The following is a 27,789-nucleotide window of genomic DNA, read 5'->3' on the forward strand; positions in this document are numbered from 1 at the left end:
AGAATTTATCCCAGAAATGCAAGATTGATTTAACATATGAGAAAAGTAAACAATGTAGACTTCCAGGGAAGATGGTGGAGTAGGAGGAGCCTATGATCACCTCATCCCGTGGATACAACTAGATAACACCTGCATCAGAAAACGACCCAAAGACTGGCAGAACAGACTCTTCATAGCTAAATGTAGAGAAGAGGACACATCCTTGTCCTACCCCACAAGAGGAGGGTAAGAAGGGCAGAGATGAGGTTGGGAGCTAAATAGACTGGTGGGACTATTTGCTATAGGGAGGAGTGCCACGAGTGCGGAAAGGAAAGAGTACCAGACCCGCACACCAAGCACCCCAGGCCTGGAGAACTTGCAAGAAAACAAGAGGGGCATAATTTTGAGAGTTCTTACAATCAGCAGGACCTAATACCTGGAACTTTAAAAATCAGTGGGCTCAACTCTGGGAGAGCCAGGTGGGCAACAGGAAACTTCAGTCCTTAAAGAAACCCCACCCTTACAGAAACAGCACAACAAAGAGCCCCACTGAGCTGCAGCATGAAAACAGCAGTTTGAAAAACACATGGGGTATTCAGGAGGGAGATTTGTTTACTTACCTCAGAGCATGTGCTAGAGGGACAGGGATCTTTGGGATACTTCTCCAGGAATGAAAGAGCTGGCAGGTGCCACTTCCCTACCCCACCCCTCAGCCTAGACACATGGACACCTGTGGGAAACAGTACAGTGCCAACACTCATGACCTAACTTGCTAACACTGTGCCCCACCCCACATTCTCCTTCAGACACAACCCTCCAAGCAGGCCTTAGCTCCAAGTCATCTCCTACAGCAGACCTGCACAAACCTTGGTAACACCACGTGAACTGCCCCTCCAATATACCATTGGCAGGAACCCACCTAAAGCAGTTCCACAGGCCTGAAAGGGTACATGCAGCTACGACAGAGACCAGCACCACTCCAAAGTGACTCCTGCACACACCAGTCCACCTGCAGCCCTACCAGTGGGCTGGGACAGACATGTAGTTTGACAACAGGCCCCACCCACCAACCAGAGCTTCTCAGACGACAACACAGGATAAGCGTCCAGCAGTTTGGTACTATAGTATCTCTGGCAAATGCCTGGTGTGACTCCAACTCAAGCCCAAAGCAGTCCCAGACTAGCACACTAACAACACAGGATCAAAACCCTACCCACAACAGGCAAAAAGAGACAATGCAGGTGACTGGACTGGAGGCAAAAGTGGCTCAACCATAATAGGGTGCACAAAATACAAAAGATGAGACACCCCTTAATTACCAGGTTCTGGTGAACAAGGGACATTGCATTACAGGGCACCACAGAACCTCTTCTTCATAGGCCACTACTTTGAAGAACAGGAGACGTAGCTGACTTTCCTAACAGCTAGAAACAGACACTGAGAAATATGTTCCAAATGAAAGAAAAGGACAAAATCACAGCAAGAGAACTAAACAAAATGGAGATAAGTAAATGCTTGATAGAGAATTTAAAGTAATGTAATCACAAAGATACTCACTGGACTTAAGAAAAGAATGGAGGACCTCAGTGATACCCTCAACAAAGAGAAAACCAATCAGAGATGAACTCAGTAACTGAAATTAAAAATACTTATTGGGGTCATGTAGTTGGAATAAATACTAGACTAGAGGAAAAAGAACGGATCAGTAACCTGGAGAACAGTAATGGAAAGCAGTCAAGCTGAACAGCAGAGAAAAACATAATAAGAATTGAAATTAGGCTGAGAACTCAGCGACACCATCAGGTATAATGACATTTGCTTTATAAGGATCCGTGAAGGAGAAGAGTGAGAAATGGGAGCAGAAAATATATTTGAAGAAATAGCTGAGAACTTCCCAAATCTGGGGAAGGAAACAGAAATCCAGATCCAGGAGGCACAGAAAGACCCCAACAAAATCAACCCAAGGAGGTCCACACCAAGAGACATAGTAATTAAAACTGCAAAAAGTAGTGATAAGAGAATGTTAAAAAGTAGCTAGAGAAAAGAAAACAGTTACATACAAAGGAAACCCCATAAGGCTATCAGCTGATTTTTCAGCAGGAATTTTGCAGGGCAGAAGAGATTGTCATGATATATTCAAAGTGCTAAGAGGAAAAAAATAATACTCTGGCAGCCAATAATACTCTACCCAGCAAGGCCATCATTCAGAATAGAGGGAGAGAGAAAGAGTTTCCCAAATAAAAGTTAAAGGAATACATGACCCCAAAGCCAGCCTTACAAGAAATGTTAAAGGGGAATCTTTGAGGGAAAGGAAAGACCATAAGCAGGAGTAAGAAAAGTAGGAAGCACAAAAGCAATAAAATTGTATCTATAAAAATCAGTCAAGGATTTCACTAAATAAAAGAATGTAAAATATGACACCATATACCTAATATGGGGGGGGGGGAGGAGTAAAGAATGAGTTCATAATTAAGCAACCATCAATTTAATATAGACTGCTATATATATATTTTATACAAAACTAACGGTAACCACAAATAAAAAAAAAATCGTGATAACACAAAAAATAAAGAGAACGGAATCCAGGTATGTCACTAAAGAAAGCCAGCAAACCATGTGAGAGGAGAGTAAGATAAGAAAGGAACAGAGGGGCGCCTGGGTGGCTCAGTTGGTTAAGCGACTGCCTTCGGCTCAGGTCATGATCCTGGAGTCCCGGGATGGAGTCCCGCATCGGGCTCCCTGCTCGGCAGGGCGTCTGCTTCTCCCTCTGACACTCCTCCCTCTCATGCTCTCTGTATCTCATTCTCTCTGTCTCAAATAAATAAATAAAATCTTTAAAAAAAAAAAAAAAGAAAGGAACAGAGAAGAACTACAAAATCAACCATAAAACAAGTAACAAAATGGCTATAAGTACATACCTATCAATAATCACTTTGAGTGGAAATGGACTATATGCTCCAATCAAAAGACATAGGGTGACAGAATGAATAAAAAAGAAGACCCATCTATATGCTGCCTACAAGAGACTCATTTAGACCTAAAGACATGTGCACATTGAAAGCGAAGGAATGGAAAAACATTTATCATGCCAATGAAGTGAAAAGAAAGCTGGGTAGCAATACTGACATCAGAAAAAATGGACTTCAAAACAAAGACTGTAACAAGAGACAAAGAAGGACACTACATAATCATCAAGGGAACAGTCCAACAAGAAGTTATAACATTTATAAATACACACAACATGGGAGTACCCAAATACATAAAGCAGCTAGTAACAAAGTAATCAATAGTAATACAATAATAGTGGGGGGCTTGAACATCCCACTTACATCAATGGATACATCATTCAAACAGAAAATCAACAAAAACACAGTGGCTGTGAGTGACACATTGGACCAGATGGATCTAACAGATACATGCAGAACACTGCATCCTAAAACAGCAGAATACACATTTGACAAAGTACAACATCCATTCATTATAAAAGCCTTCAACAAAGTAGGTTTAGAGGAAACATAACTCAACATAATAAAGGCCATATATTTAAAAACCCACAGGTAACATCATACTTAATGGTGAAAAACTGAGAGCTTTTCCCCTAAGATCAGGAACAAGACAAGGATGTCCACTCATATCACTTTTATTCAACATAGTACTGGAAGTCCTAGCAATCAGACAACAAAAAGAAGTAAAAAGCATCCAAATTTGTAAGGAATAAATAAAACTTTCACTATTTGCAAATGACATGATACTATATATAGAAGACCCTGAAGACTCCACCAAAAAAACTGCTAAAACTGATTAGTGAATTCAGTAAGGTCACAGGATACAAAATCAATATACAGAAATTTGTGGCATTTCTATACACTAATAAGGCAACAAAAGAGAAATTAAAACAATCCCACTTACAATTTCACCAAAAATAATAGAAAGCCTAGGAATAAGCTTAACCAAGGAGGTAAAAGACCTGTATTCTGAAAACTATAAAACACTGATGAAAGAAATTGAAGACTACACAAATGGAAAGATATTCCATGTCCATGGATTGGGAGAGAAAATATGGTTAAAATGTCCATACTACCCAAAGCAATCTACCGATTTGATGTAATTCCTATCAAAATACTAACAGCATTTTTTATAGAACTAGATCAAATAACACTAAAATCTGTGCAGAACCACAAAAGACCCTGAATAGCCAAAGTAATCTTGAAAAAGAAGAACAAAAGTAGAGGTATCACAGTCCCAGATTTCAGGATATACTACAAAACTGTAGGAATCAAAACAGTACAATATGGGCACAAAAATAGACACACAGATCAGAATAGAGCACCCTGAAATAAACCCCCAATTCTTTGGTCAGTTAATCTTTGACAAAGGAGGCAAGAATATGCAATGAGAAAAAAGACAGTCTCTTCAACAACTGGTGAGGAGAAAAGTTGACAGCTACATAGGCAAAAGAATGAAACTGGACCACTTTCTTACACCATACAGAAAAATAAACTCAAAATGGATTAAGGACTTAAATGTGAGACCTGAAACCATAAAAAGCGTACACTAAGAGAGCATAGGCATTGGCTGTGGCAACATTTTGCTAGATAGGCCTCCTAAGGCAAAGGAAACAAAAGCAAAATAAACTATTGAGACTACATCAAAATAAAAAACATTTGTACAGCAAAGGAAACAATCTGCAAAACTAAAAGACAACCTACCAAATGGGAGAAGATATTTGCAAATGACATAGCTGATAAACGGTTAGTATCTAGAATATATAAAGACCTGATACAACTCAACACCCAAAAAACAAATAATCCAATTAAAAATGGGCAGAAGACGGGGCACCTGGGTGGCTCAGTCATTAAGCGTCTGCCTTCGGCTCAGGTCATGATCCCAGGGCCCTGGGATCGAGCCCCGCATCGGGCTCCCTGCTCTGCGGGAGGCCTGCTTCTCCCTCTCCCACTCCCCCTGCTTGTGTTCCCTCTCTCGCTCTGTCTCTCTCTGTCAAATAAATAAAATCTTAAAAAAAAAAAAAAAAAGGGCAGAAGACATGAACAGACATTTCTCCAAAGACATACGGATGGCCACTGACACATGAAAAGATGCTCAACATCACTCATCATCAGGGAAATGCAACTTAAAACCACAATGAGAGATCACCTCACACTTGTCAGAATGGCTAAAATCAACAATGTAAGAAACAACAGGTGTTGGCAAGAATGTGGAGAAAACAGTGCACCCTCATGCACTGTTGGTGGGAATGCAAGCTGGTGTGGCCACGGTAGAAAATAGAATGGAGATCCTCAAAAAATTAAAAAGAATTACCGTATGTTCCAGTAACTTCACTACTGGCTATTTACCCAAAGAATACAAGAACACTAATTCGAAAAGATCTATGCACCCCAATGTTTATTGCAGCATTATTTACAATAGGCAAGATATGGAAGCAACCCAAGCATTCTTCGTAGATGAATGGATACAGAAGATGCGGCATATATGCATAATGGAATGTAAACCATAAAAAAGAATGAAATCTTGCCATTTGCAACAACATAGATGGAGGTAGAGGGTATAATGCTAAGCGAAATAAGTCAGAGAAAGACAAATACTATGTGATTTCACTAACGTGGAATTTAAAAACAAATGAACAAAGAGACAACACAAACTCCTAAATATAGAGAACTGGTGGTTACCAGAGGAGAGGTGGGTAGGGGAATGGGCCAAATAGGTGAAGGAGATTAAGAATATACTTATCATGAGGAGTACTTAGTAATGTATACAACTGTTGAATTACTATTTGTACACCTGAAACCAATATAACGTGTATGTTAATTACACTGGAATTAAAAACAAAATTTTTAAAAAGAAAAAGAACTGTGATTAATATGTTAAGTGCCCTAATGGGACAAGTAACCAACATGGAAAAACAGCGGGCAATATCAGCAAAGATCTGGAAGCATTTAAGAAAGAATCGAAACGAGGGCTCCTGGGTGGCTCAGTTGGTTAAGCGGCTGCCTTCGGCTCAGGTCATGATCCTGGAGTCCCGGGATCGAGTCCCGCATCGGGCTCCCTGCTCAGCGGGGGGTCTGCTTCTCCCTCTGACCCTCCCCCCTCTCATGCTCTCTCTCTATCTCATTGTCTCTCAAATGAATAAATAAAATCTTTAAAAAAAAAAAAAAAAAGAAAGAATCGAAACGAAATGCTAAAAACCAAAAACACTCGACAGAAATGAAGAATACCTTTGATGCCTCATCAGTAGTAAACTAGAAGTGGTCAAGGAAAGAATCAGTGAGCTTAAGGATAGGTAAGACCAACTTCCCAAACTGAAATGCAAAGAACAAGAAGGAGAAAACAAACAGAATATCAAAGGTCTGTGGGACAATTTTAGAAGATGTAATATATACACAATTGGGATGCCAGGAGGAGAGGAAAAAGAACAACCACAGAAAACAAATATTTGTATTGTTAATGTCCAAATATAAACTGTACTTTGCTCGTGTATCTGCATGGTTGGCAGTGAAAAGGTAAAATTTGGCACATTTCATTCCATCTATAAACTTCTATCAAAGAAAATGAAAAGATCTTACCAGCTACATGTCTTCACACCTTGTACTAAAAAATAGTGTGACTTGCACCAGTCAGAATGGCTAAAATTAACAAGTCGGGAAACAACAGATGTTGGCGAGGATGCAGAGAAAGGGGAACCCTCCTACACTGTTGGTGGGAATGCAAGCTGGTGCAACCACTCTGGGAAACATTATGGAGGTTCCCCAAAGAGTTGAAAATACAGCTACCCTACAATCCAGCCATTGCACTACAGGGTATTTACCCCAAAGATACAAATGTAGGGATCCAAAGGGGCACATGCACCCCAATGTTTATAGCAGCAATGTCCACAATAGCCAAACTATTGAAAGAGCCTAGATGTCCATCAACAGATGAATGGATAAAGATGTATGTGTGTGTGTATATATATATATATATACACATAGACACACACACATACATATACACACACAATGGAATATTATGCAGCCATCAAGAAAATGATATCGTGCCATTTGCAACGATGTGGATGGAACTAGAGGGTATTATGCTAAGCAAAATAAGTCAATCAGAGAAAGACAAGTATCATATGATCTCACTGATATGATGAATTTGAGAAACAAGACAGAGGATCATAGGGGAAGGGAGGGAAAAATGAAACAAGATGAAACCAGAGAGGGAGACAAACCATAAGAGACTCTTAATCTCAGGAAACAAACTGAGGGCTGCTGGACTGGAGGGTGTTGGGAGGGATGGGGTGGCTGGGTGATGGACATTGGGGAGGGTATGTGCTATGGTGAGTGCTGTGAATTGTGTAAGACTGATGAATCACAGACCTGTACCCCTGAAACAAATAATATGTTAATTAAAATTTTTTTTTAATTAATTACTTTTTTAAAATAATGTGATTTGCTATCCTGTGATATTGAAGCTTTCATAATGAAAATTTCTGGTCACTTTTTAGTTTCCTCAAAATTTGCAGAAACACTTAGTGAAATTTTTGACTTTATAGAAAGGAAGAAGATCGCTTCCTTAGACCTGGGCCTACGAGATGTCTGTCATTGTTGCCAGCTAGCTATAGGCAAGCCATCAAAATGTTAGTCTGCCATTAAATCACATTTTCAACATGTGGGACAAGAAAAATGTCCTCTTATTTTGGAAATACTTTGAAGATTAGAATATAGGGAAGGACCACAGTGAAATAATTTATATGCTGTTTCTCTAAAACTGTTTTAAGATCTCTGAAGAAGCACCAAGGACTGTAGAAAAGGATTCATTGCACCCGAACTATTTGGTATTGTATGTAGGTTATGACAAAAACTCACACAGTGAAAAAGAAAATGACTTTTAGGGGGAAGAAAGACTGCCTCAAAACTCAAAGATATGTCACCAGACAGGGGCAGCCAAATCAAACAGCCATGAAAAACTGTAATTTATTTGAAATCCACCTTCAGTTAAAGTTCAGATTACCTCACCTCTTTGCTTTATAAACATTTTCCCCGAGAAAGAAGTTTAACATATGGTGATATCCGGTGTGCTTCAAAGGGTCTAAAAACAATGGACATTTCAGATATGCAGAGCTTACACGATGAATTTAAAGATGCAGATGGCCTGAATGCCAAAAAGCTAGTCTACTAAAAGTAAGCTTGGACATTTTTAGAGAGATGGAAACTAATTCCTTACAAGTCCAAACACCTGCTGCTGCTAATAAGTAAAATCGTACTCCATGCTCAGATCCGTCTGTTGATGGGATCTCTAACTCGATGTCATTGCACTGGACCGCCACCAGGGACCAGTGTAAAGTGGGCTTGATTAAAGGAGACCAGCAAGTCAGGTCTCTGAACGTGACAGTGTTACCACTATGTAAAAGAGGAACATCCAAAACGTACAGGCAGTTCAGAGAAGTATTATCAGAAAAGGAAACACAAAGTGCAAAAATATCCTACTTTATCATGGGACATAAATCCATCATTGTTAATTCTTACTAAATATAGGAAGTATCTGTTAGCTCCATTATATTTACCTTAGCTTTTAAAAGTCTTATATTTATGTGTCTTAAAAATGCACAATAATATGGATTATAAAATTTAAATATCCAATAACGAGTTAAAATCTGTATCAGAGGAGAGAAACAAAAATATTGTTCTATTATTCTCACACATACTATTTAATGTGTTCTGTAAGTTACTGGTAATTGCCACTGTTAACTGGTCCTTATTGTTTTGCTTAAATAATAGTGTTTATGTAACAGAAAATCAAATACAGAATGTCATTTTAAATACCTTTTTTAAAATTTAATGTTAAAATCATAATACATGTGGGGCACGTGGGTGGCTCAGTCATTAGGCGTCTGCCTTCGACTCAGGTCATGATCCCAGGGTCCTGGGATCGAGCCCCGCATCGGGCTCCCCGCTCGGTGGAAAGCCTGCTTCTCCCTCTCCTGCTCCCCTTGCTTGTGTTCCCTCTCTCGCTGTCTCTCTCTCTGTCAAATAAATATATTAAATCTTTAAAAAATAGAAATAAAGTCATAATACATGTCTACCTGTTATACTATTTTTTGGTCTGGCATGGCTATGTCCTAAGTGGGCTCTCTAAACAGTCACCTTACTGTACATGTAGATATCCTTCACAGATCTAACATATTTTCAGTTCTGAATTGTTTGACAGTTATTGGATAGGCATTTCTACTGTTTGCTATTCTTTTGAAACAGTTTAATTAAAAAGGCTTCTAGGGGAAATAAGTACTAATACACTTTATGTCTGAGTAAAACAATGGCAGATTAATTGAAGATAAGCTCAGTTAAGCTAGCCACTCAATGTATGAATGAGGTAATTGTCAAGAAGTAAAAATACTAAGTTTCATTAATCTTAAAAAAAAAAACTCTGTTCAGAAATTTTATGGTATATTCTCTTTTTAGTGAAAATACCTGGACGAGCTCCTGCTTGGCTTCTAAAAAGATATTTGAGGTAGGAGAACTAGATTTCTTCTACCTGACTACCTTATTTCTTCTCCTCTGGCTTCTATGATTTTGATTTTGAATTAAAGCAACAGGGAAAAGTAGCTTTTTTATAACAATTGCCAATTGACGTCTCCTTATATTCTCCATAGTATCTGAGACTAGGCCAAGGTTATACATAGCAGAGCTTATCTGATGCATTTTGAAAGATATTGAGATTTCAGTATTCCCAAACTATCCCCAATGGATGCCTTAAAATCTACAATTATACATTTATTTCTGTGCATTTGTCACTGCATTATCTGAGTTTCTCTTTTTAGAAAAAAAATATTGCTGTCATAATTATTTAGCACTTTAGAATGGATGACTATCAAATTATGACCTGTAATAGCAATTGGAACATTGGTCATATAGGGTTAATAGTAGTACCTAAAAACTGGAAGAAGAATAGAAAGTGAATTCAGGGATAACATAGATAAACTTGGTAGTTTTGTCTATACCAGTAATTATTATATCACTAGTCCCCTTGGCAAGTTTTCCTGTTCTTAGGAATAATGACATGAACAACCATCTGAACCATGGAATAGTAAGTATCTGAGGGTAGACTGAATTTAGTTCAACAGAGGAAACATGGTATGTGCTTTCTTCCTTCCGTGGCTCTTCTAAGAACTTGGTTTCTACTCAATATAATGGGTTCTGTGGAAATATGCAGACTCTCCTGCCCCCAAAACCTACAAAATAGGTAAGAAACCATCTTTGGGCATGCCTGTACTTGAATCTAGAATTGATCAAACTAAGACAGTTTTTAAAAATATATTACTTATATCTATGGAAAGACATCAAATGAGATATCAAAATAAGAGGAAGTAGAAAAAGTATTGGAGTTACAAGATGTGAATTCTAGACCTGCCCCTCCCTCTTATTAGCTGCATGATCTTGAGCAAATAGCTTAACCATTCTGATTCCTTAACACTCCCTCTCTGATGTAAGATAAGGATAACATTGGGCATCCTGCCTAAATCATAGGACTGGTGAGATCCCCAAGTAAGATAATATCTGTAAGTCTCATTTACATACTGTGAGGTGTAATATACAAATATAACATGACATTACATTACTCTTGATTAGACAGATAGTTCACCGTTGACACTGAAATCAAAGTACCCAATTTCTTTCAGCTCCCAAAATAGGATTCAGAGGCTCAGCAAAGACCAACAAAGACAGCTATCAGAAACCGGTGAGAAGCCAATCCACGAAATAATTCAGCCCAAGAGCACTGATTTGTATGGAAACTGTTTCAAAGTGACATCCTTCAAGTGTCCTTTGAGCACACAGACTCTGAGTTGGACTGAGAAGGCAAGGATACCAACAGAAGGTGGTTTGTTTGTTTGCTTAGAATTTTAATAAATACAAAGATTGCTTTCACTATATCATCATTAATAAATCCTATGAAATTTGGAACAGAGAGGATTAATAGCCATTTTATTCCTGATTCTGAAAAATACTTGCCTTAATTTCTATATGAATTTAATACAGAAAAAAAGTTTAATATAGCTTTGAAAAAAATCTATTTAATTGCCTTATTCCCAATACCTCATCATTGATGCCTTCTCCATACCAGAGAATAAAAAAGAAGTGAACTGATACACATGACATGGATGAATCTCAAAATCATTGTGCTGAGTACAAGAAGTCAGACACAGAACAATAAATGCTGTACAAAATCTCATGTATATGAAGTGCAAACTGATTTATAGAGACAAAAAAAAAAAGATAAAATTTTCCTGGAGGTGGGGCGCCTGGGTGGCTCAGTTGGTTAAGCGACTGCCTTCGGCTCAGGTCATGATCCTGGAGTCCCGGGATCGAGTCCCACATCGGGCTCCCTGCTCAGCGGGGGGTCTGCTTCTCCCTCTGACCCTCTTCCCTCTCGTGCTCTCTGTCTCTCATTCTCTCTCAAATAAATAAATAAAAATCTTTAAAAAAAAAAATTTTCCTGGAGGAAGAAGGGATACAGTAGGAGATGAAGGGAAGAATGGACTAGAAAGGAATACAAGGAATCTCTTAGGGATGATCTTTTCTAGATCTTGAATGTGGTGATGGTTTCACAATTGTTTACAACTGTTGAATTACCAGAGTTTTAGTTTCCAGAGCAACTAGCTAGGTGGGGTTATCCTCTGCTGGGATGGTAAAGACTGAGGGCCGACTAGCTAGGTGGGGTTATCCTCTGCTGGGATGGTAAAGACTGAGGGCCAGCTAGCTAGGTGGGGTTATCCTCTGCTGGGATGGTAAAGACTGAGTGCCGAGCAGCAATTCCGTTTAGACTTGTTTTTGAAATGCCTTTCAGACACTGAAGCAGAGGTACTGAATTAGCAATTGGATATAGGAGTCTGGAGTTCAAGGAAGAGGTCTGGGCTGGATCTACATTTAGGTATTTTCAGATAAAGATAGGATTTTAGGGCGTGAACCTGGATGAGACTCCTGAGGACGGACATAGAAGAGGGTTGAGCAAATCCTTGGGAATTCCAGTACTGATGGATCAGGAAAAGAATAAGAACCAACAAAGAAGCATAAGGAGCACCTTGTGGGTCAGGAGGAAAACCAAGAGGATGTGTTGTCCTGGAAGTTAAGTAAGAAGGTGTAGCAAGGGGGGGAGGGAATAATCAACTAAGTCTAATGCTTCTGATAAGTGATGTGGATTTACTATTGGGTTTTACAACATGGAGGTTTTATTCAGGATCTGGGTCAGAGAAATTTCAGTAGAATGACAGAGGTACAAATCTAATTAAAGTGTATTTTAAAATAGGAGTGAGATTGGAGACAGGTAGTCTTCATGGAATTTTGTTGAAAAGGGAGAATTTTTTTTCAGTGTCCACCACAGCTACTAAAAATTCTGTTTCTCAACCTTATTCAACCTTTCCTGAGCTGAGATTCTCAGATTCTTGATTACTTTTTTTTTTAAAGATTTTATTTATTTATTTGACAGAGAAAGAGAGAGCACAAGCAGGGGGGAGCAGGAGAGGGAGAAGCAGGCTCTCCACTGAGCAGGGAGCCCAATGCGGAACTCGATCCCAGGACCCCAAGATCATGACTTGAGCCGAAGGCAGACGCTTAACTGACTGAGCCACCAGGCGCCCCTTGATTACGTTATCTCACAGGCATATGTCCTGGTGAATTTTGATGACATACTAATAAAAACTCTACAATTTTTTTTTTACCTGAAGTCACTTCAGAAGGAGCTATCTTTTCTTATTCTTTTGTGTTGTCCCCCGCTTTTTTTTTTTTTTTTTTTTTACAACATATGCATTTAGGGCTATATACATTTTCCTCTAAAATGTCCTAGCTTCGTTATCACTCAATTTATTACAGAATAAATTGTCCTTTCCCATTACTGAACTTATCAAGTAGGAAATGAGATGGATTCTGTCAGAGATTAGAGGTCCAGTCAGACTTCTTCAGTTCTGGAAGAGTTTATATTTACTGATGAGCTATGGCAAAAATACAGAAATTCAACTGACTGAGGAGAGTAGGGGAGGAGTAATAAATCCTGGCAGAGAGGTTTCTATCTAAGTCATTTCTTCTTTGGATTTGGTAAACACAAACCCAGTACTCTTGCAGTATCCAGTCTTCTATTTAGCTAGACCACCAGCGCCCAAAAGTGAGTCATGACATTCCAGGCATCAGTAAGTCTCCTTGGAACGTGCTTGACCTGCACAGGTTGTTTACATTAGCTACCAATAACCATTTTACCTCCTGCCAGTGATGGGTTCTAACTAATGATCATCATAGGAGCAAAAAGAAATCCAGTTATTGAAGCTGAGTGATGGGTTTAAGAGAGAGTTTCTTATACTAATCTCTCTTTTTTAGAGGGATATTGAAATTTTAAAAAATGAAGTCCAAATGTGTACTCTCCCAACTATCAGTGATGCCCTAGATCTCCTACCCATTGATTTCCTCAGTAACATAATTCTAATTACTACACTCTTTCTCACTTTCTCAAAATATAGTCAACATTCACTTTTAATAATGGACAATTCCTTTTTTTAAAAGCCTTACTGTGGAAAATGCAAACATAAACAAGAGTAGAGAGAATATGATAATGAATCCACTGGGTCCTAGGACCCACCCTTAATAGTTACCAGCATCCTGCTATTCTTTCATCTATATTCCCACTTTTTTTACTAAAGTATTTAAATCACATTCATCATATCATATCATTTTGCCCATAAATAGTTGTGTGTATCTCTAACTTTTCTTTTTACAAAGCATAACGTATTTAATGCGTTATTCTAAGTGTATTCTACTTTTTCTCATGTTGTCTGCGTACCACCTTAGGCATTATAGTAATCCTGCCACATCCTTTAAAATGTCTACTAGCCTTCTTTCAGGCTTTACTCAGGGTTTCTTTTTATCCCTCAGCTCTCTCCTATTGGATTTTTAAGAATTGTGTCAAAATACACATGAAATAAAATTTACCATCTTAACTATTTTTTAGCGTAAAGTACGTTCACCTTGTCATGTACACAATCTCCAAAATTCTTTTCATCTTAAAAAACTGAAACTCTATACCCATTAAACAACTCCCCATTCCTCCCTCCTCCCAGCTCCTGGCAACTATCCTACTTTGAATCTCTCTGACTTTGACTATTCTAAGTACCTCATATAAGTGGAATCAAATATTTGGAAGACAAACACATTATTTGTCTTTTTGTGACTGGTCTATTTCACTGAACATAATGTCCTCAAGTTTCATCCATGGTGTAGGAGGTGTCAGAATTTCCTTCCTTGTTAAGGCTGAGTGATACTCCGTTGTATGTATCTACCACCTGTTGTCTATCCATTCATCCATCAATAGGCACTTGGGTTCCTTCTACCTTTTTGGCTATTGTGAATTGAATGATGCTGCTTCTATGAACATATACAAATAACTCTTTGAAACTCTGCTTTCAACTCTTTGGGGCATATACCCAGACACAGAATTGCTGGCTCATATAGTAATTCTATTTTCAATTTTTTGAGGATCCACCATACTTTTCTTCATAGTGACTGCACCATTTTACATTCCCAGCAACAGTATGCCAGGGTTCTAATTTCTCCACATCCTTATCAACACTTGTTATTTTCTGAGTTTTTTTTTATAGTAGTCTTACTAATGGAAGGGGGAGATAAACACTTTTTAAAAATGTTATAATAATAATTATCACAATTAACAAAATAATAATTCCTTCATATCCTGTAGTAAAGAAGCGATTTCCAGCATGCCCTTCCCATGGTCTTTCCCATATCTCCATCCTTCTGTTTCCCAAGATCAGAAGCTTTGCAGTCACCATAGACTCCTTTGTTCTCACATCCCACACTAATTCATTAGTAAAATCTCAAAATACAGGGTTATATAACAGCAGGGTCCTGCTAAAACAAATCTCAGATGTTGATACTCCTCCTTTCTGTAGCTCCCCGTTTCACACTCAGTAAAATCAGTCTTTACAATGGCCTGTGAGGCACCATGTGAACTCAGTCCAAGTCACCTCGCTGAGCTGCTGTCTTAGCTCTTTCCCCTTAATTCAATCTGCTTTAGCCACTTGGGCCATCTTGGTGACCCTTCAACACACTACCATGCTCCTAGTTCAGGGCCTTTGCATTTACTATTTTTCTTGCCTAGAATGCTCTTTTCCTCTGGTATCTGCTTGACTCACTCCCTAACTCCTTTGACATGGCAGCTGCACAGGGAGGCCTTCCCTGAACACCTTTTAAAAAACAGAAATCAGCCCCTTCCCCCAAAATTCTTTATTCCCCTCCCCAGCTTTATTTTAACCTGTAAACTTTATCATTATCTGACATATTATATATGTTACTTATTTGCTATTTTCTGACTCTGTAATTAAAATATAAGCTTCAAGTGGATAAGAATTTTTAGATAGATCCTTGGCACATAATGTTCAATAAATAATTGTTGAGTCAATTCAGTTCACGTATCTATACATATATTTGTGGTTGCTCCCCAGATCTGCATCACAACCTTAAAAGCAAAATGAAAGAATGTACTTCTTTCCAGAGCAAGAAGACTGGCATAAATTGGACAGATGATGAAAAAAGAATCTACAGGGATAAAAAAATAGCTCAAACTCAAGAAATATTGCAGTATTTGCTCCCTATCATGGAAAGTACTAAAAATGCACAAACCCCTCAGATGAAACAAATACTCAACCCAAGAACCAACTGCCAAATTCAACATCAGTAAGTCAATACAATTTTGTCATTCTCAGCTATTTAATACATTTTTATAAGGAAGCAATGCTTATTAATTCATTATCCTAAGAAACAAACATATGCTCTTAAAAATGGTGGCAGCTACACCACATTTGACAAAGGAACAAAAAACCAAAGCCATTCAGAAAACATTGTATATGTGAAGGGAGTAGGTTATCAGGCCTTATCTGATTGTTTATTTGCATGAAATCACTTGTTAATTTGGATCTCTAATTAAAGTATGTGTGAATAAAGTATGACTGTAGCCTGACTTCAGATTTTTCTGATGTGTTTAAGCCTTATAATCCTAGGGAGCAACCAGAATTAGAAATAATTGACTTGAATTACTTAAGCTTATTGATATTCAGAGGAAAGCATAAAGAATAAGACCAGATTTCTTTTAAAGATAAAAAAAAATAGAACCATCACTAAGACTAAACGGAAACACATATACCTAAAAGACAACAGCAAGCTGAAAATATTATTAACAAATCTTGATGAAGTATCTTCTGTGTGCTAGACACGATTCTGTGTTTATACACACATGCACATAATGTTTTACATTCTACATGTAAGGAAATTGAGGTACAAAGAGAGTAAGTAATTTGTCCAAGGTCACACAGCCAATAGACATTTTGTTTTCAGAGTCTGTTATATTCTCTTTAAAATATAAATGAAAAAACAGAGGACCAACAAACTTAAAATTCACAGATAACCTACACAACAATGACAAAATTGTGAATATTTCAGTAGGAAAATGAGCCAAGGCTATGAACCAGAAATTCACAAAAGAAAAAAAATGGTCAATGAACATTTAAAATGTTTAATCTCACTTAAATTGAAGGAGTGCAAATTAAAACAATAATGAAATACTATTCATTTTTGCTTCTCAATGGAAGAATTCACTCACTGATGGTTGGAATATGAACTGATACAGAGTTGTTTTTCTTTTGGTTTTGGGGGGTTTTTTGATGCAGAGTTTTGGAAGGCAATCCAACAATATAAATGAAAAATCCTCAATATCATACATTCATTTCCACTAAAAAATTCCACTTTTAGAAACTAAACCTAGGGATGGGGCGCCTGGGTGGCTCAGTCTGTTAAGTGTCTGACTCTTGATTTTAGCTCAGGTCATGAGCTCAGGGTTGTGAGATCAAGCCCCACATCAGGCTCTGCACAGAGCATGGAGCCTGCTTAAGATTCTCTCTTTCCCCTTCTCCCTCTGCCCCTCCCCCACCTCTTTCTTCCTCTCTCTCTCAAAAAAAAAAAAAGAAATTAAACCTCGGGAAAAAGGGGGAAAAAAACCCAGGTAAGGGGCACCTGGGTGGCTCAGTCATTAAGCGTCTGCCTTCGGCTCAGGTCATGATCCCAGGGTCCTGGGATTGAGCCCCGCATCGGCCTCCCTGCTCTGCGGGAAGCCTGCTTCTCCCTCTCCCTCTCCCCCTGCTTGTGATCCTGCTCTGTGTTTCTCTCTGTCAAATAAATAAAAATCTTTAAAAACAAAAAAACAAAAAACCCAGGTAAGAGGTTTCTGTAGTGATGTTTACTTCTTTATATATTTTTAAAGATTTATTTTTATTTTAGAGAGACAATGAGTGAGGGTGGGTGGGGAGAGACAGAGGGAGAGGGAGAGAGAATCTGAAGCAGACTCCCCACTGAGCACAGAGCTGATGTGGGGCTCGATCCCACAACCCTGAGATCATGACCTGAGCCGAAATCAAGAGTCAGACACTCAACAGACTGAACCCCAGACACCCCAATGTTCATTTCAGTATTGTTTATAAGAGTCAAAGAAAAAGGAAAAGAAATGAACCTAAATGTTCAACAATAGAAAAATTGCTTAATTATAGTATATCGATAAAATGAAATATTATGTAGCCATGAAATATAAGTACAGATTAATTAACATGGGATACTGTTCACAATGCATGAGTGAATAAAAACTACAGAACAACTCTGGTATGGTTGCATTTATGGACTATGTAAATCTATTTAATGTATACATCTTATACACAAACACATATACACCTAGAAAAATCTCTGGTAGCATAGTCCCAACAATGATTCTCTCTGGATAAAGCATTGACAGAGGATGATATTCCTCTTTATGCTTTTTTCCCCCTAAATTTTGATTAATGCCTACTTCTTTATAGTATAATCAGCAAAGTCAATAAAATTACAAGAATAGGCAATTGGTGGCAGTTTCTAATCAGAAGGGATAGCTATCATGCTGGCGAAGGCAGTGCCTAACAGAAATTGTGTTATACTTAACTAATCAATCATTGAACACTACCTCAAAAACTAATTATGTACTATACAGTAGCTAACTGAACATAATAAAAAAAAAGAAAAGAAATTATATCTAATAGGTCAGCTTATATGGGAGAAACAGACAGCATACATAGGCCCAGGCACACAAGGGATCAAACACATATGATAATATCAGCAGACTAAAAAATCAGGAAACTAATAACAAAATACAGTGGACCTAGGCAAAGGTGACAAGACATAGCTTGATTTTTAATCATTTTCATGAGAGATCTCTTACACACTTGAACCCAGAAATGTACTCAATGTGGATTGGCCTGAGTCTGGAAGGGTAGACAGCTAATAGACTGTATTAATTAAGAACTCTTTGGTTGCAAATAATAGAAACCAATTTAAGCTAGCTTAATCAAAAATATAAGGTAGGGTAAGAGGTAAGATGTATAAGAAAACCCAAGACTATTTATGGAAATAAAGGGGAGAGAGTTTTCAGCCAGGTCTCAGAAAAGGGCTGAAACTAGGGAACGGAAAGCCACCCGAACTCTTTATCCATCTTCAATTTCTGCTTTTCTCTCTCTACAGAAATCTTTTCATACCTCTTAACTGCACAAATTTGCATCCTCCAAGCACTTTCACTTACAAGACTCACTGTCTCTCCTTCCCGATTCTAAGTTACAGGGAAAGAGAATCTGATTGGCAACCATGCCAGCGGGTAGAGAACAGATAGTTACAAATGGCTGATGGAGGGGCGCCTGGGTGGCTCAGTCAATTAAGCAGCTCAGGTCATGATCCCAGCGTCCTGGGATCGAGCCCCGCATCGGGCTCCCTGCTCGGCGGGAGGCCTGCTTCTCCCTCTCCCACTCCCCCTGCTTGTGTTCCCTCTCTCGCTGTCTCTCTCTCTGTGTCAAATAAATAAAAATAAATAAAATCTATAAACAACAACAACAACAACAAATGGCTGATGGAAGGCCTACCCTTGTGGATCAAGAGGTAGTCAGTCCCCAGAGAAGGGCACCTTGTGCCTGGAGCAGACCCTTCCCCAAAGTATCTACCGTAGGTATACATGGAAATAAGCAAAAATAGGAAAATAGCAAGCAAGACCATTCTTAACAGATTAATTCACTATATACTTAAATACAAGCAAGTGGATATTTTTTGCTCTTTGAACTTCTTTATGGCTTTATGTATTTTGTCTGACTGGCTCAGCACACATACTGTCACCCATAGTAAGAGATTACAGAGCAAAGTGAGAATAAACCAAAAAATGAGAAAAATCACACTTTTGTCAAACCATTTTAGACATCTATCCAAATTTGGACCAGGGAGAGAATACTTAATGTGCTTCCACAGATGGCAGAATTCTCATGCTACAGAATGTAACAGTTGAACATAACTTTAGGGCTGGAACTTAAATTGTCCGTTCTGTTTGTAACCAAAGTGAATAGAGTCTAGGCGGATACTATTCAATATCATATTAGCAAGATGATTTACATCTCTTTATCTCTGTCAAACATTGTTCAGAAATCAGATATTAAGCAATAAATCTCATATTTGGCATTCCATCTATTAATGATAAAAATTCTTGAGAAACACTATGCAGATCAAAATGGGACTGGAGAGATTTTCCACTTCCAGGAAGAAACAGATGCAGCTTCCATCTCTTGGACTCATATTGATCTTTTCACTGACTATAGAAAAAAAAAATGTATAGCATATAACTAAGTATATTCTAATAGAATAAACAAGTAGATTTTTAGAGAAAAGTGGAATTTTAGAGAACATTTACTAACTAGATGTATAGGTAAGGCACTGAAGCCCAGAGTGGCCATTGTATGAGGAAGCTTGGGTCAGGGCACGTATCTCAAACATACCCTCTCGGCATTCAGAAGTACAGGAGGATGATATCCCTTTTTATCCACTCTTCAGGAGTGGTTCTGAAAAATCATGAGCAGAAATTGAAGACATGGATCATTCTCATAGAAATAATGGTAAAGGTCCTAAGGGAAGATGAATTCACCAAAGGATTTAAAAATAAGACTTAAACTAAAATACCTAAGGACTACAAATACCTAGCATACATGACAAAAACTCGTATTTCATTTCTTTTCTAGACTAATGCCCGCTACTTACATAAATATAAAGAGATGCAGCACATCCTGGACACCACCCAGAAATCACCCTTTTATAAGCCAAAGGAATCTTATGGTAAGCTCTCCAGAGTGGCTCCAGTCTGTGTCCCAGAGATCCCTTGAAAGTCTGTCACCTCTCAAAGTGCCCAAGAAGAAAAAACACTCTCGAATCAAGGCCACAAAGACTAAAGACATGAAACCTCTCAGCAGCAAATGGGAGACTATTCCCTCAAGTTTTGAAAAGGATGCAGATATTATCAAAGAAAAGAGTCTTCAAGCTGAAGAATCCAATGAGCAAAACTCGACGCAAATAGCTCCACGTCCAACTAAAAATAGGGATGAGCAACCAAGTAAGAATCATGGGCAGCCCACCTTCTATTTGAAGTTCCAAAGGGACAAATAATTTAGCTTTATGCTACTCTGAAAACCATGGATGAAAAATACCATATGCTTACATAGTAAAAAGAAAAGAAAGAAAAAGAAAAAGCCCTCCCCAGCCCTCTACCTCTATCCCTCCCCTTACACATACATATGCATATACTAAAAGTCTAGATAACCCATCTTCATTAGTGACAACATCTTTCAGAGATTTAGAAAGAAATCCAGAGAAAATACAGAAAATTTAAAATCACTTATTTATATTTGATTTTTGCCAAGATGGAAAAAAAATCTATGAACTTCTGAATTCTCCCAAAACAACGTATGCATAGAACACCAAAAAAACTAAGAACTCAAGGATGGAATGACATGTACGATCAGTGACTTTAACATCCCTACTAGGCACCTTAATGAATCAGTCAACAAACATCTTTTCTTGAATTTGTTTTATCTTTAGTGTGCTAGAAACCATCAGTGATATAAAAGACATTTCTCCCCACTAGAAGATTACTGTATAATTGTACATATAAAACACACAAGACTAAAATAATTACAGAATAAGAGGGTGCATAGGAAAGTACTAAGTTGTATAGCTCCAACAATTAAAGAAAATACTATATATTAAAGGACGTTAATTGCACAGAGCAAGTGTGCCACAAAATGGCACTGAAATGCATAGATTATGGTATACAATGGTCATTTGACTTCTCAAAATGTAGCAACAATGTAAAAGTTCAGATGTGCAGTTTGCTTGAGAGCTCATGAATGTACATCTCCAGGCATTTATTCATGTGAAAGCAAGTAGAACATCTCACAGTTTATCACTGATAAGACAGCAGTGGTGGAATTCCTCAGGGACACTGCAGAGAAATAGGTATGTCAGGCAAAGAAGTCAAGATGGATGTGATAAGTGAGAAAACAAGAGTCACAGGTCACCAGTGGTGTCCATTACAGGATAAGGATAAGCAGAATGAGAATCAGTAGATGAGGCATATGAAAGTTATAGGCTACAAGCTAATTAGGTCATGGTGGCAAGATGGAACTAAGAAAACCTAAGGTTGGGTAGGCTACTCTCAACAATTACAATAGCCAAAGAGGGTTCAAGGAGAGCTCACTGGGATAGTAAAAGAGCAACTGCTATATTTTTGTTTTGGTTTTATTTTTGGTTTTAATAGAGCTTATTTTTTAGAGAAAGTTCACATCAATACTGAGCAGAAAGTACAGAGATTTCCCCCATAAACTCCTTGATACCCACACATACATATACATAGCCTCCCCACTGGCACCATCGCCCACCACTTATTACAACTAATGAACCTATATGGATACATCGTTACCATCCAAAGTCCATAGTTTACATTAGGGTTTACTCTGAGTGTTGTACATTCTGTGGCTTTGGACAAAAGTCTAATGAAATAGATCTACCATTACAGTACCCATACAGCTTAGTTTCACTGGGGCGCCTGGAGTGGCTCAGTCGGTTAAGCATCTGCCTTTGGCTCAGGTCATGCATGATCCTGGGACTCTGGGATCAAGTCCTGCATCAGGCTCCCTGCTCAGCGGGGAGTCTGCTTCTGCTTCTCCCTCTCCCCCTCCCTCCTGCTCGTGCTCTCTCTCATGCTCTCTCAATATTTCTCTAATAAAATCTTAAAAAAAAAAAAAGGTAGTTTCACTGCCCTAAATATTCTCTCTGCATATTCATCTTTCTCTCCCCACTAACCCCTGGCAATCACTCATCTTTTTGCTGTCTCTATAGTTTAACCTTTTCCATAATATCACATAGTTGGACTCACATAATATGTAGCCTTTTCAGATTGGCTTATTTCACTTAGTAATATGCATATACATTTTATCATGTCTTTTCATGGCTTAATAGCTAATTTGTTTATCATGCTGAATAATATTCCATTGTCAATAAAATTTATAGACTTATGTCAATGTTAACTAAGAAAAAAAAGACAAATTAATATCAGAAATGAGAGACCATCAGTACTGATACCACAGATGTTAAAAGGTTAATAAAAGAATATTCCAAACAACTCTCTACTCACAATTTGGTTAACCTATATGAAACAGACCAATTCCCTGAAAGACGCAATCTGCCAAAATTCACACAGGAAAAAATAGACTAGCTGAATAAGCCTGTATCAAGTAAAGAAACTGAATCAATAAATAAGTTGTCAAAAGAGAAATCACCAGGCCCAGATGGGTTGACTGAATTCCACAAAAAATTTAAGAAATTACACCAAATCTCTACAATCTCTAACAGAAGACAGAAGCAGAGAAAATACTTCCATTATAGTGTATGAAATAAAAAATGGTACGGCCACTTTGGGGCAGAAGACATGAAAAGACACTTCTCTGAAGAAGACATACAAATGGCTAACAGACACGTGAAAAAATGTTCATCATCAGCCATCAGGGAAATCCAAATCAAAACCACACTGAGATACCACCTTACACCAGTTAGAATGGCAAAAATGGACAGGGAAAGAAACAACAAATGTTGGAGAGGTTGTGGAGAAAGGGGAACCCTCTTACACTGTTGGTGGGAATGCAAGTTGGTACAGCCACTTTGGAAAACAGTGTGGAGGTTCCTCAAAAATTTAAAAATGGAGCTACCCTGTGACCCAGCAATTGCATTACTGGGTATTTACCCCAAAGACACAGATGTAGTGAAAAGAAGGGCCATATGCACCCCAATGTTCATAGCAGCAATGTCCACAATAGCCAAACTGTGGAAAGAGCCAAGATGCCCTTCAACAGATGAATGGATAAAGAAGATGTGGTCCATATATACAATGGAATATTACTCAGCCATCAAAAAGGATGAATACCCAACTTTTACATCAACATGGATGGGACTGGAGGAGATTATGCTAAGTGAAATAAGTCAAGCAGAAAAAGTCAATTATCATATGGTTTCACTTATTTGTGGAACATAAGGAATAGCATGGAGGACATTAGGAGAAGGAAGGGAAAAATGGGGGGCGGAATTGGAGGAAGAGATGAACCATGAGAGACTATGGACTCTGAGAAACAAACAGGGTTCTAGAGGGGAGGGAGGAGGGGGGATTGGTTAGCCCGGTGATGGGTATTAAGGAGGGCACGTACTGCATGGAGCACTGGGTGTTATATGAAAACAATGGATCGTGGATCACCACAACAAAAACCAATGATGTACTGTATGGTGACTAACACAACATAATAAAATTTAAAAAAAAAATTGGTACAGCCACTTTGAAAGACAGTTTGGTGGTTTCTTACAAAACTAAACATACTCTTACTATATAATCCAGCAATCACAGTCCTTCGTATTCATGTAAAGGAGTTGAAACTTATGTCCACAGAAAAACTTGCACACAGATATTAATAGCATCTTTATTCCTAAGTGCCAAAACTTGAATGAAACCAAGATGCCCTTTAGTAGCAGAATGGTACATAAACTGTGGTACATCCAGACAATGGATTACTTAGCACTAAAAAGAAATGAGCTACCAAGCCATGAGAAGACATGGAGGAACCTTAAATATTTATATTGCTATCCATTTATAAAAATGAATGAGGTTGTCCAATTCTATCCATTATAGAAAGACTGGTAATGAACTAACCCACCCTCTAGAAACTAAAACCAAATCATCTACATGAAATAACTGACTTCAGGCAATAGATGGTGAATAGCACAGGACTGCGATGCTTGTGAGAATATATGGGAGAAACCCCCCTTCAGTCCCACCTTTCTCCCTAGAGGCCTTTTCCAAACCCTGGTTCAGAGAATTGGAACCCAACAATCTTACTGGCCAGACAAAACAGAGATCAGAGTTTGCATCTGCTACGATAGCTGAAATTTAGAGGCAGGGTGCTAAAAAAGAGGAACCACAGAAAAATAGCCCCCAAAATCTATGTAGAAAGTTCCCCTCAGGTCCTTGACCATATCCTAAGATGTTTATGTAAAGGCAAGTGTATAGTAAACAGAGTAGAAAAGAGTCCTGGGAAGACACTGGAGTTCCAACTCAACCAGAATAGAGACACCTTGGTGAAAATCTCCAACACTGAATTGAAACCCCAGAAAAAAACATGTCCTGTGAATAAAGACCATGCATAGGAGCAAGGGCTCTATCCTAGGACGAAGGACAAAACTGGAATAGAACATTCTCACAAAGATTAAAATAAAATCCCAACAAGATAGAGATAATCTGCTAGTAATGCAAATTCTTCCAGAACAAAACTAAATATTCTTTAGAAGAAGATAACATAATCCAGCCCTTCTATAATGTATTAACACCATGTCTAGCATGTAATTAAAAATTAGGAGACATGAAAAAAAAAGGTGACCAATAGTCAAGAGAGAAAGCAGACAACAGAAGCAGGCCCAGAGATAATCCAGTAAATGGAGTTAACAGAAAAGATTTCAAAATGATCATTATGTTAAAAATTATATAGGAAAAGGTGAACAAAATCAATGAAAACATGAAGCATTTCAATACAGAATTAGGCTTTATTTTCAGAAAGAATCAAATTGACATTCTAGAACTGCAAAATACAATCTCTGAACTTAATCATTCATTACATGGGTTTAACAGCAGGCTAGATACAGCAGACCAAATCAGTTTTAAGACTGGTCAAAAGAGCTCTCCAGAATAAAATTTAGAAGATTAAAAAAAAAAGGCCAGAATAGAGGGTAAGAGAGATGTGGGATATACAGTCTCTAACTTTCAATGTCTAACTGAGTTCCAGAAGGAGACAAGGAAGTGAATGAGAGAAGCAATATTTGAAGAAATCTGCTGAAGTGAAGCTCAGCAGAGCACGAGCAGGATAAATGTGAGGAAAACCATACTTAAACACATCGTGGTCAAACCAGTAAAAACCAAAAGTAAAAGAAAAATTGTGACAGCAGCCAGAGGGTGGTGGGGGGAAGCCACATTTCCTTCAAGGGAAAAACTATTGAGAATTCGATCTGATTTCTTTACAGAAACTGTTGAAGCCAGAAGAAAATGGAATTGCAATTTTCAAGGACTGAAAGAAAACTGACAACCTGAAATTCTAGGTCCAAAAGAAAAAAAAAAAATCCTTTAAAAAATTGAGGCCACTATGAAAGAGGAGGGCCGAGTATCTACGGTGACACCGTGCTCTCAGCGAACATGACCCAGATTCTGATCATCTTTGGCTCCCCATGCAGGGCAGCAGTGATGCCAGGAGGAGGTGGGGTTCTGAAGTTGTCCCTGATCTACCAGCTCAGGCAGAGGGCTTTAGGAGATGAAACCAAAGACCCGCTAACTCTGGGGCTTTCGTCCTGACATCAATAAATTGCTCTGTAGAATTAGGCTTTAAGAATGATCTGCCGTGGGCGCCTGGGTGGCTCAGTTGGTTAAGCAATTGCCTTCGGCTCAGGTCATGATCCTGGAGTCCCGGGATCGAGTCCCGCATCGGGCTCCCTGCTCGGCAGGGAGTCTGCTTCTCCCTCTGACCCTCCCCCTCTCATGCTCTCTCTCTCAAATAAATAAATAAAATCTTAAAAAAAAAAAAATGATCTGCCGTCCACCACCAAACAAATAATAAATAAAAGTTATATTTCATTTTTATCTCAGAAGGGTGAGCACTCTTTCTGAATATAAAGAGAGGCTGCTTAAGTCATTTTTTCCCATAATAAGGACCTTTTATACCATGGCTGAATTCTTTACTTTTAGAAACATAAACTTTTTTTTTTTTTTTTAAAGATTCTATCTATTCGTTTGACAGAGAGAGCCAGAGAGCACAAGCAGGGGGAGCGGGAGAGAGAGAAGCAGGCTTCCCGCTGACCAGGGAGCCCGATGTGGGACTCGATCCCAGGACCCCGGGATCATGACCTGAGCTGAAGGCAGATGCTTAACCAACTGAGCCACCCAGGCGCCCCTAGAAACAGGTTATAAACTCTTCATTGGCAATTTCTCTCTCAAATACATTATAAACAAACAAGGACCACTTCACCAAGCATCGGCCCTCTTGGGCCCCTCACCCCTAAGCCTGGCGAGGGCCTCTGTTCTCCCGGCACCCTGCAGGACTCCCCGGCCAGCCTGGGCTCGCTCTTGCTCCCATGGGCAAAGGCCGTGCGGAGAGAACTTCTCGTGGCAGAGTCCTGGGGGGCAGACGAAAGCAGCCAGGGGCGCCAATCTGCGGGAGACATTACTAGGACAGAGAGATTGTGTGTCAAGAAAGCAAAGACGGCAAAGTCAGCCGAGACAGTGATGTGCTCCCCCCCGACCCCAGCGGGGACCCCAGGTCTGAAGAGGACTGTGTGCTGACGATGCAGCAGGTGCAGGAGGGAGCCTGGGTCAGTGAGGCACGCCGAGCGCGCCTGGACGCAACACAGCAAGGCTCCACGGAAAATACAGGAAATGTTAAGGCCTCAGAAGTTCCCCTGGAGGTGTCCTGAGTTCGTAACAGTGAAGGAACGCCTCTGGGGAGGCCCTTCATCTGCCCGGCGCGGTTTGTCTGCACCCACCCAACACAGGCTCAAGCAGGCCCACAGGAAAGGGGGAGCCTTGTAACCTTGCCGGGTAGGATCTGGCTTCAAGCCTGCAGAAGGAAACTAACTCGGAAGGAGGAGGCTCCCCGCAGAATGTGGGCCTGCACCTGTCTCCCCATTGGGCCCGAACATGCTCACAGGCAGAGAATGTAGGTGATGGTACGACACCACTTTAATCCTCTCGGTTTTGCAGGGTGTCAGGTGGGGCCAGAGCTTATGGGTTAGTCTCCTCTGGCTGCAATTGGCCTTTCTATAATTCCCCCAGTGCACAAGACACACCATGGCTTTGTGTGCGTGCAGCAATGAGCAAAGTTAGGGTGTAGTCTTTTATCCAGCCAGGCCTCCCTGGCCCTACCTGACTGGTAGTCTGGCCGGGGCTGCCAGCACTAGTTTGCTTTAGAGATAGAACATTCCACAGGGTTCCAAGCAGATAGCTATGGTCCACGGGATACCAACAACCAGCAACCAAGCCTTTGGAGCTACACAGACCTGTTGGACTGCCACAAAGCTATCTTTCCAGCTTGGTTCTAGAGCCGTGCTCTGGTGCTGGAATCTGACTACTTGAGACAGAGCCCTTTGGGTTTCCCTTCAGCATATGCTGCTATGATCCTTTCATCTTTAATAAGAAGCTAACAGACTTTAAGGAGGAATAAAGAGGTACCCACATGCTTTTCTGTCCTGGTTGAAGAACATTGTTAGGTCAGTGAAAAGATTAAATGAGTTTATACAAGGCTATGGATCTCTCGGGTCACCCCTCGTAGAGGCCAGTCCTCTGAAAGTACAAAGTCTGTGT

General features: G+C 39.2%; 2 protein-coding genes across 2 annotated transcripts in view; both read left to right on the top strand.

The window, feature by feature from the left end:
- AGBL3 (AGBL carboxypeptidase 3) overlaps positions 1–9,455 on the top strand; it is a 48,638-nt gene extending 39,183 nt beyond the window's left edge. The window contains exon 16 of the mRNA XM_044920068.1: positions 9,438–9,455. The gene's annotated coding sequence lies outside the window, so the exon portion shown is untranslated. The remainder of the gene's footprint in view (positions 1–9,437) is intronic.
- On the top strand, positions 5,414–20,516 carry LOC123326381 (cytosolic carboxypeptidase 3-like). The gene is made up of 6 exons (XM_044920013.1): positions 5,414–5,483; positions 7,484–7,615; positions 9,438–9,486; positions 10,655–10,851; positions 15,476–15,707; positions 20,096–20,516. Exons 1-6 carry the CDS (start codon positions 5,414–5,416, stop codon positions 20,514–20,516), a joined length of 1,101 nt encoding a protein of 366 aa, XP_044775948.1.
- The last annotated feature ends 7,273 nt before the right edge of the window (positions 20,517–27,789 follow it).

Source organism: Neomonachus schauinslandi, chromosome 12 (genome assembly GCF_002201575.2).
Source record: "Neomonachus schauinslandi chromosome 12, ASM220157v2, whole genome shotgun sequence".
NCBI classification, from domain to species: Eukaryota; Metazoa; Chordata; class Mammalia; order Carnivora; family Phocidae; genus Neomonachus; species Neomonachus schauinslandi.

Coding starts and splice junctions, on each gene's coding strand:
- LOC123326381 (XM_044920013.1), top strand. CDS start 5,414: ATGGAAGCAACCCAAGCATTCTTCGTAGATGAATGGATACAGAAGATG. Junction 5,484..7,483: donor GCATATATGCATAATGGAAT/GTAAACCATAAA, acceptor GTCACTTTTTAG/TTTCCTCAAAATTTGCAGAA. Junction 7,616..9,437: donor TATAGGCAAGCCATCAAAAT/GTTAGTCTGCCA, acceptor TTCTCTTTTTAG/TGAAAATACCTGGACGAGCT.